Raw genomic sequence first — 9,815 nt, 5'->3', positions numbered from 1 at the left:
GCCAGGCTGCTCCAGGGACTTTCTGGTCGTCGCTCCTCCGCGGGGGCCTGCGGCTGCGCCAGCCCCGGTACCTGGCTTTCCAAGGGCTCCATTGGCAACTCGGTCTCCTCCGGATGTCGCCGGGCTCCCTCCATCCTGGGCGCGGAGCCACTGAGAGACGCACAGTGGAGCCCACCTGGGCCCAGGTAGGGTGTCCGTTTCGCCTCTCCGGTCGCGATTGGTCCAGCTGAGTGGAAGTTGTGGATCCACGCCCCTCCCCGTGATGCCCCACCCTCCAACCAGCTCCCCTCGGGGATTGGCTGTAGTTGGGGCTGGCCACGCCCTTCCAGGCCACCCGCCCTTCCTTCACCAGGCACCGGGGAATGAGCGGGTGAGAGGGGCCTTGGCGTGTGGTTTTCCGGGGAAAGGTCTGGAAGCAGACTTAGAGGATAACCCGGAGCCCCGCCTGCGTCTTCGCTCTTCTTTGTCCTGATTCCCACCCACTTCCTCTCCCACCCCAGCCCTCAGCCTTCAGCGGATTTGGAAAGTTACAACTTGGGCGGAGGGGGGTTAGTCAAGTCTTGTAGAGATCCTCAGACCTCAGAAAAACCAGGGGCTCCAAAAGAAATGGGGCGAAAGAACAAGAATAAAGAAAAAGAAAGAAATGGGACGGCCTGCGGAAAAGTAGCAAAGCGAATTGTCCGGACAATGTAGTGAGAAGGGGCCCACACCTGAGAGGACTCCCGACCCCCTCCGACCCCCTCCCGCACAAGTCCCAGGGACAGCTACTCTGGGGGCCTGACTCCTATTAACCTAGTGGTCGGCAAACTGCAGTTGGCGAGCCACATGCGGCTCTGTGGCCCCGAGTGTGGCTCTTCCACAAAATACCACGTGCAGGCGCGCATGTACAGTGCGATGGAAACTTTGTGGCCCATTCGCAGAAGTCAATATTTTGTGGAAGAGCCACACTCAAGGGGCCAAAGAGCCGCATGAGGCTCGCGAGCCGCAGTTTGCCAACCACTGGCCTAGCTCATTAAAGACCGAAGAATGAAAATGTCTTATCATGGTGACAGGAGCTGGTCCCCCGCCAGCCTGGTGAAACGGAATTTTTGGACTGGAACCTGGATTCTTTGACCGCCAGAGTCTAAGAATGAATCCATGGACAGAGAGTAGTATAGCAAAGGTGGAGACTTATCGAAGAACAAGTACAGACTCCCACGTGTTGAGAGGGAGAGTCCCATAGAATGGACTCCCAAGTGGGGAGGGGGAAAAGGGTCCCCTATGATAATTTGTTTTTATAAATGTAAAAAAATAAAATTTCATTTCTAAATTTTGTTTAAAAAAATTTATAGGTAGGTCGACTAGGAGAAATAAGTTAGCACAATCATTTGAATTGGTTGTCTACACACTGGACAGGGCTTATTTCTTTTTTTTAGCTTTTTTGCACATGTAAAGCATGCCATAAGATGTCCTGTTTTGCCATGGACGATGCAACCATTTTTAGGTCGGCCTTGGCAAATCACACAAGGTTCGATGGCATTATTGGGGAAATTAGAATCCATACTTTCTTTGTCTTGTGTTTCTTCCCTCTCATACTCTTTGACATCTTCTTGGCTGCTATAAATGATGCTACCAGAAGTCGATGGCTGAGAATAGTCCTCACTTTCTTGGGATAGGGAGGCTTGTGTGATCTTTTCATCATTTTCCTCAACACATGATTCTTGGGAATCACTCACTGTACTTTTTTTACAATCAGGGACATCAAAGCCCTCTTCTACTTGTGTTGGGTTTTCTAGTTTGGTTTTCTCAGGCATGCTTCCTTTTTCTTTCCCTTTGTCTTCAGGAAGCCAATTCTCACGAAGGGCCCAACATCTGTTGCAATGTGATGGCAGGGGAGGATTCATTTCATTGCACGAAGTACACTTCCAATAATCCTTCAATGAAATAAGACAGTTAGTCTCTGTTACCCTCTAATGACTAGTCATATTAACACTAACTTTAATATGTCTAGGTCAAGGGTGGGCAACCCCTGGCACGCGTGCCAAACATGGCACGCCAGTAACTTTTGCTGGCACGTGAAACCCCCTCTTACAATCTTCCATTTACAATTTTTTTCTTAATATCGACTTCTTTATTTTTCAGATAAATTCAGTGTAGGTGCATCTTAGATAAATAATTTTACATAACATGTATACATTAAAAAATAAATGTATTTTTCATCATCATATACTGTGTTTTTGTCGCTCGAATGAATTTTATTATTTCTTTAAGGTTCTTCACATACGTACACCTTAAGAGATATCAAGTAGGCGTAACATGTTCTCAAAAAATTAGGGTTGGCATGCAGAAGAATTTTGAGTCAGAGATTTTGCTGGTTTTGGCACGCACTCACAAAAAGGTTGCCCACCCCTGGTCTAGGTAAAATGTATCACAAGGCCTAATTTTCATCATTTCATGTTTTATAGAAAACATTCAACATTTAAACAGTCTTTCCTCAAGTATGAGATTTTAAGTATTTTTTTCTTTTTCAGCTAACCTCTTAACCATGCATCTCAAGTTATCTGTTGGAGGACACAGATACACAGTTGGTTCTGAGCTGAAACAAGTGCCAACTACTGGCATCAACTACTACTCTGTAATGAGACCTGTAACCACTCCACTCCCTTAAAGGCTCAATCCTGGATACTGTGCCAGAGTCCACCCATCGATCTAGATGAAACTCTCTCTCAATCCACCATGGACTCCCTCAGCAGTGCTCCAAAACTCAGGGCTCAGCTGAGTGTTCCCTAACTTCACCCACAAAAGCAATGTGGAAACATTCTTCAATAATCACTGTCAGCTAAAATCTGTCGTCATTGTCACTATCCAAAATGTATGCCCTTTACTTGTTTATCCTTTCCTGTGTTCTCACTCTGTAACTGCTCATTGCTTTTTCTTTATCCCAACTTATTTCCCAAAACTTTCCACCATCTTCAGCCTCTTTACTGAACATATCCTTATTTCCCTATCTTAACTGAGGACCCTGTATATGTAACACTTGCCATAAAAGGTCCTGCCTATCTTGCCATGAATAATGTACCATTTCTAAGTTGCCTAACAAATGACATAATACATTAGCAACAAGAGTGGAGAATGTTCATTCTTCCACATTGGTTCTTTCAAATTGTTAAAGTAGGTTTCTTATAACTGATAAAACCAAAGACAAACGTTTTGTAATATTAGGGGTTGAGATGCTTCAAAAAGTCCAAAAATTTGCAAGATCTATGTCTGAAACATTTCACTCAACTTGGTATCAAATGAGTCTAGTTACTTGAATTATTTTCTAACTAGAGACTCGTTCATGAATTCGTGCACTAGTGGAGTCCCTCAGCCTGGCCTGCTGGATCGGGCCAAAACTGGCTCTCCGACATCCCCCAAGGGGTCCCAGATTGCAAGAGGGTGCAGGCCAGGCCAAGGGATCTCACCAGTACACGATCAGGCCAGGGAGAGAAGCAGAGGTTGGCCAGCCAGGAAGGGACTGCGGGAGGGTTCCAGGGTGTGTCCGGCCCGTCTCGCTCAGTCCTGATCAGCAGGAACCCAGCAGCAAGCTAACCTACGGGTAGGAGTGTCTGCCCCTTGGTGGTCAGTGCACATCATATCAACTGGTCGACCAATCAACTGTCTGCTCCCTGGTGGCCAGTGCACATCTTAGCAAGCAGTTGAGCAGCCTTAGCATATCATTAGCATATTACACTTTGATTGGTTGACCGGTTGATCAGACACACAGCACATTAGGCTTTATTATATAGAATATAGCAAAAAAATTTTCAAAAATTTTACAATTTTACTTTTGCATCTGGGTAATTGTTTCAACCCAGAAAAGAAAAATGAGATTTCCTATTCAAATAGAAAAGGCAACATTAACAGAAGTTAAAGCAAATATTCAGTTAAAAATACCTCAGGAGCCCAGTAAAGCATGTAATATTTAAGTTCTGATTTCTTCTTTTCTGAAAATATATTTTTATTGATTTCAGAGAGGAAGGGAGAGGGATAGAAACATCAATGATGAGAATCACTGATCAGCTGCCTCCTAGACACCCTCCACTGGGGATCGAGCCCACAACTTGGGCATGTGCCCTGACTGGGAATCAAACCACAACCTCCTGGTTCATAGGTCGACACTCAACCACTGAGCCATGCTGGCCAGGCAAGTCCTGATTTCTTTAATGCATATCTTACTACATTCTAATGCCAAAATGTTTATATTCAACCAGATTGGCAAAATGTTGGTAACTATTAGAAGTTGGTGATAAGTACACTTGAGATTATGTATGCTATACATACTTAAAATTTTCTATAATAGTGTTCTTTTGCTGCTCTGGTTGGGTGTTTTCTTTTGCCTTGTCTTCCAAATTGCTTTGATCCTCTTCATCATCCAACCTTCTGTTTATTTCTTCTAGTGTAGTCTTCATTTCTGACTGGTTCTTTTTTATGGTTTCTATGTGCCTTTTATGTTTACTATCTTTTAGGTTAAGTCCTAATTGATTTCATCCATTCTTCTCCTAAGTCCCTTGTGCATTCTTATAGCCATTTTGAACTCTGTATCTGGTAAACTGCTTGCCTCCATTTCATTTAGCTTTTTCTGGGGATTTTTCCTGTTCTTTCATTTGGGGCAGGTTTGTCTCCCGATTATGTCTGCCTCTTTGTGTTTGCTTCTACATATTAGGTAGACCTGCTATGACTCTGTGTTGGTAGAGTGGCCTTCCCTAGTAGGTGTCCTGTGGGATCTTGTGGCACAGAGTCCTTGATCACCTGAGCTAGATGCTCCAGAAATGTCCCTTGTGGGAATTATGTGGACCCTCCTGTTGTAACTGTCTCGATTGCTACTGGCCCATTCATGTGTGGGGTCAACCCTTAGACTGGCTGTGAGGATCGATCCCGACCACAGAGCATGAGCTGCTGTGCAGGTGCTGACCACTCAGAGTGGAATTTGCCTCAGTAGAATCTGGTGCCTGCTGAGATCTTTGGATATGCTGCTTGTGAAGCTAATTGAATCCTGCTCTGATGTTGTCTGACACTGGCACTGGGTATACTGGATCTGGGGCCTCTTAGGAGGGACTCTGGTACAGGTCAATGTCAGACACTGCCAATGACTGGCCCTGGGCAACCTGTTTAAAGCTGCAAAGTGATTCACAGTTTGTGGCTGCCTCTCCTGGGCTTGAGTGTGCTTGGGAAGGATTAAGCTGTGCACCAAGGCTTACTTATACCAGCACTGTACCTAGGGGCCAGTCAGCGAAAGTCGCTAGGACCCTCCAGGTCTGCCTCCACCTGCCTCCAACTGTTAGGCTCAGTCACTAAAAGGGCCTCTAGCAGTACTCGAGTTGCATGCAACAGGTTCTCAGTGAGTGACAAGGTGAGAGGTGTTCTCCATATCTATATGAGTCCAATCATGGTGCCAGAGCTGGGTCGGAGAACACTTAGCAAATGTCCCAGGGTATACCAAGTCTAGCTGCTCCTGCTGGGTGCTCGCACACCTTTGTGGTGGGCAGGGTCTCAGGGAGTCGTCAGGGTGAGGCCAGCAGAGTTTATTAGGCCTAAACAAGCCAAGATTTGGCCCTGTGAAAGGAAGGCTCTGCACCAGTTGGACGTGAGGAAAAAATTTCCCCTGTCCAAGAGCCATGCAACAAAATTTGCCTGAATCCTGCCTCTCCCTGGCAGACAGAAATCCCGCTGCTTTTCACAGCCAGATGTTATATGGGCAGCTCTTCCTGGCTCTGGTGCTCTGGGCTGGGGAGCCTGGCTTGGGCTTAAGACCCCATACTTATCAGGGAATCCCCCTGCAGCTGAGATACTCCCCTGGAACCTCAATTGCCGCCTGTGGGAGCAGGGTCAGTCCTTTTGCTCTCTGCACTTCCTACGAGTCTCGAGTCTTGATGTGGACTCTTCTGTAAATCCTTGGTTATGAGACTTCTCGTCAGCTGGTCTTCAGTTGGTTATTCAGGTTGATTGCTCTGTATTTAATTGTTTGGTCCTGGGAGGAGGTGGGTGTACCTCCCACCTATTCCACCACCATCTTGGATCCCCTTTCATAATAATGTTCTTTAAAATTTCCAGCTCAAAAAGTTAAAAAATGTAGCAACATATCCCAACACAACAAATAAAAGAACAAAACGCTTTAAATAATTAAAATTTTAAAGATTTTAACTTTATAAAAATTGCCTCGTCAGGAAGTAGACTAGATATATTCTAATCTTGATTTCAATGTTATTTTTTGATACCTTAAAAACAGATGTATACTTACAGCTAAGGAAATTTCAGGATCATCTTCAAATGAGTCTGTATCACTCTCCCCTGCGTGATACACAGTAACTTGATATACCTAATAAAATAAACCCATTATTTTTTTTTCAACCAGAAAGGTTTCTTAATGGTAAGTCCTAAATGAATAACATGAGCTACTATATATCAGAAATTCTGAGACAACGGTCAAATGGAATGAGAGTATAAAGGGGGAAAAATGGAGATCAGTGAAATCCTGAGCCAATATGGTAAAAACTCAGATAAGATAATATGCAGTACAAGCACCTTATTTTATAAATAAGGTATTAAATAACAATGAAACAGCTAAAAATGTAAGCAACAGATCTAGAGATACTATGTGACTTTATATAACTGCATGCATGCGTCACTTTTATAAAAAGTAAATTAATATTAACAGAGGGGAACTGAGTTAAATATTTTTAATGAGCAGACTATTATAACAATGCTCATTAAGACCTACATACTTCTTGGCATATTTATAAAAATATAAATCAGACAAGGAACTACAAAGCCTCAATTCCACATAACAATATTCCAGTTTGAATAAATCAAGTTCAAGTATTTCAAGTGAAATCTGAATACATTCTTTCAATCTCATCAGTCAACAAATGAAAAAAATTTTAGAATATAATTAGAGAAAATAAAACTACCTCATCATCTTCATCTGAGAGTTCTTGTCCTTCTTCACTGAGGTTATAATCTTCTGAATTGAAAGACTCAACTTCAAATTCTACACTGAATCGATCTGAAACTGAATCTTGATCCAACCAATCACCTGATTGTTCACTTACACCAGCATCAAGATCCTAAAATCAGGGGTTGAGGGGGTGACATTGTACATTACTTGTTGGCCTCTATAACAGCTTCCTAAATCATCCCTGTGCCCCTAACTCTTCCTTAATTCTATTCTGCACACTGACACTAAATTAAGATTCTGGATCCCCCAACCAGTGGGGCTTAGCAATTGAGTGTCGACCCAGGAACCAAGATGGTCTATCTTCCCATGAGGACAGGGATCATATCTACCTTGACTACCACAGTATCTCTAGTGCCAAATAAAACCTGGAAAAGAAGACACTTAAATATCTACTGAATAAACTTGTTCTACTCGTGCCATCTAGTGGCCTACATAAGTAACAGCTCTTCTAAATACTAACTGTAAAGTTCACATCTGTATCCATAAAATTACTGCTTTGGAAGAGAAAAACAAATACTAGCAACAAGAATACATAAAAAGAATAGGGTTAATACCATAATTGGTTCAGTCCCTTATATATTCTAGAGAACTAAAAAATGATCATTCGGATCCAGAATAGTGATCAGGAGAAACTGTCATATCACAAATAAATGTTCTAATTTTAATTACATTTTAAAGACCATGTTAAATGACAAGAAAGAAAATAGTCCATTTTTCAAGTACTCTTGCTAGCAAAAACTTCTTTACAAAACTTCTTTCAGTGACATCGCTTAAGAATTTTACTCCTGGATTTTTATCAATCCAACACTTTGGATTTTTATCAATCAAAATGTACTGATATGTCATCCATGCAATATTACACCCATTTCACAGCATTAGTATCAAACCTTCTTGATGTCTAGACCTACATATCGCAAATGTAAAGCTCAGACTCTGCCAATTTACTTGCTGACAACTATAGTAAAAAAAATTTATTCTAAATATTTAACACAAATTTGCCTTAGAATCTAAAATATCTAACTAAATCAAATTTCCATTTTTGTTCCCTTACTTTATTTTTTATTTTTTTATTGATTTCAGAGAGGACGGGAGAGGGAGAGAGAAACATCAATGATGAGAGAGAGCCCTAGCTGGTTTGGCTCAGTGGATAGAGCGTCGGCCTGCAGACTGAAGGGTCCTGGGTTTGATTCCAGTAAAGGGCATATGTCCAGGTTTCGGGCTCGATCCCCAGTAGAGGGCGTGCAGGAGGCAGCCAATCAATGGTTCTCTCTTAACATTGATGTTTCTATCTCTTTCCCTCCCCCTTCCTCTCTGAAATCAATAAAAATGTATTTTTTTTTTAAAAAAATGATGAGAGAGAATTATTGATCAGCTGCCTCCCGCATGCCCCACACTAGGGATCAAGCCCACAAGCTGAGCATGTGCCCTGACTGGATATTGAACTGTGACTTCCTAGTTCAATTGACACTCAACCACTGAACCACACCGGCCAGGCTATTCCCTTATTTAAAAAAAAAAATTCTAAATTTTCAGACTATCCTATATTCCAATTTATTTGAACTTATATTGGTGCAGTGGCCTACAAGATTCTCTAACATATAGGATGATATTAATAACTATTAATATTGGTACTAATTTTACCAACCCACCTCAATGCTACTCTGCTATCTTACACCATTCTCCCTAACCCTAGGGTTGGAGTAGGGAAGAGCTATACTTGTTTATTTGAAAACAAAAACAAAAAAACTTACTGGGAGCATTTGAGATCTTGCTCCCTGGCATATGTCACCAGTTTGGCTTAAACAAACTCATAAAAATAAAAATAAAAAATTACCACTGTATAGCAGTAATCACAAATACATGTACATCCTACCTGAATGCTTATTAGAACTGCCAAAATTAGATTTAAAAAACAAGTCTTATTAAGTCATTTTTTACTTAAGCAAGAAGATTACCGGATTTGATGAAGTCCCTGTTGATTCACTACTACTACTGCTTCTTTCACAGCGTATCTCCCTTATTACACACAGAGCAAGGCTTTCATCAAAGGAAAAGGAAATACTATCAGATCTGTGGCGCTTTCTTTGACGTTCACCAGATAATTCATCTGAGTTTTCTTCTGGATATGTAAGGAAAAACAAATTAATTAAATTACTACACAGTTTATTTAGAAATTGAGCTGTCATGAGTACCTATTTGTACTGAAATTTAGTTCCAATGAAATTAAACCTGTTTCAACAGTTAACACTTTCATTGGATCTGTCCAGAATAATAGCAGAATACTATTTTTAAAAACTTTTTAAACTTCTTTCAGAATGTTATCTCCATTAAATCACAATTTAATCTATCCCTAGCTTGTATTAAACAATCTAGGATTTCTGTCATAAGTCAATATACTTAGAAGGTACATCTGCAATTCACTTCAGCATAAGTTAATACAAATACAAATTGATTCTCTCCCCGCAAAATAACTAACCTTTTGTTCCAGTCCCATATATTTAATAAGACTCCTCAGCCCTTACTACCCTCACATACAGGATTTTAGTCTGGGTTTAACTATTTCATTGATCTTCTTTCACCTGATTCATATACTTTTGGTTATAATGACTTTTGATTAGGCAACAGCCTCCTCCTCCACTATCTTTTAGCTGCAAAACTGTTCAGCTATTTTCTTTATCTTGTTTTTATTTCTAAGACGGTATTTACCGTTTTTAAACTCACTGATATTTTATCACTTATTAAAAACAATTACAATACTTTAACTGCTAAGGTGACTAAGAATAATGAGTAAAAGAGTTTATATCTTTGTCCTCTATTATCTTGAACAGAAAACTGGCTA

The 9,815-nt window shown here is 41.3% G+C and overlaps 1 protein-coding gene and 1 long non-coding RNA gene across 3 annotated transcripts in view; one reads left to right on the top strand and one right to left on the bottom strand.

Annotated features, from left to right (window-relative positions):
* Positions 1-6: 6 nt before the first annotated feature.
* LOC106725680 lies at positions 7-5,763 on the top strand. The gene is made up of 3 exons (XR_001361607.1): positions 7-102; positions 2,289-2,290; positions 5,754-5,763. It is a non-coding gene; the product is annotated as an uncharacterized LOC106725680 (long non-coding RNA).
* MDM2 (MDM2 proto-oncogene, E3 ubiquitin protein ligase) overlaps positions 1,310-9,815 on the bottom strand; it is a 16,716-nt gene continuing 8,210 nt past the window's right edge. The window contains exons 8-11 of one of the 2 annotated variants that reach the window (XM_005856607.2): positions 8,932-9,095; positions 6,930-7,085; positions 6,260-6,337; positions 1,310-1,913 (exon numbers count right to left, since the gene is read on the bottom strand). In XM_005856607.2, coding sequence (XP_005856669.1) covers positions 1,341-1,913; positions 6,260-6,337; positions 6,930-7,085; positions 8,932-9,095 — 971 coding nt within the window. In that variant the 3' untranslated portion in view covers positions 1,310-1,340. The remainder of the gene's footprint in view (positions 1,914-6,259; positions 6,338-6,929; positions 7,086-8,931; positions 9,096-9,815) is intronic. The other variant, XM_014537649.1, reaches the window with a different exon arrangement.

The sequence above is a fragment of the Myotis brandtii genome, unplaced genomic scaffold (assembly GCF_000412655.1).
Source record: "Myotis brandtii unplaced genomic scaffold, ASM41265v1 scaffold1037, whole genome shotgun sequence".
Classification (NCBI taxonomy): Eukaryota; Metazoa; Chordata; class Mammalia; order Chiroptera; family Vespertilionidae; genus Myotis; species Myotis brandtii.
The sequence above is the reverse complement of the archived record's forward strand: the minus strand, read 5'-3'. Positions and strand labels throughout refer to the sequence as shown.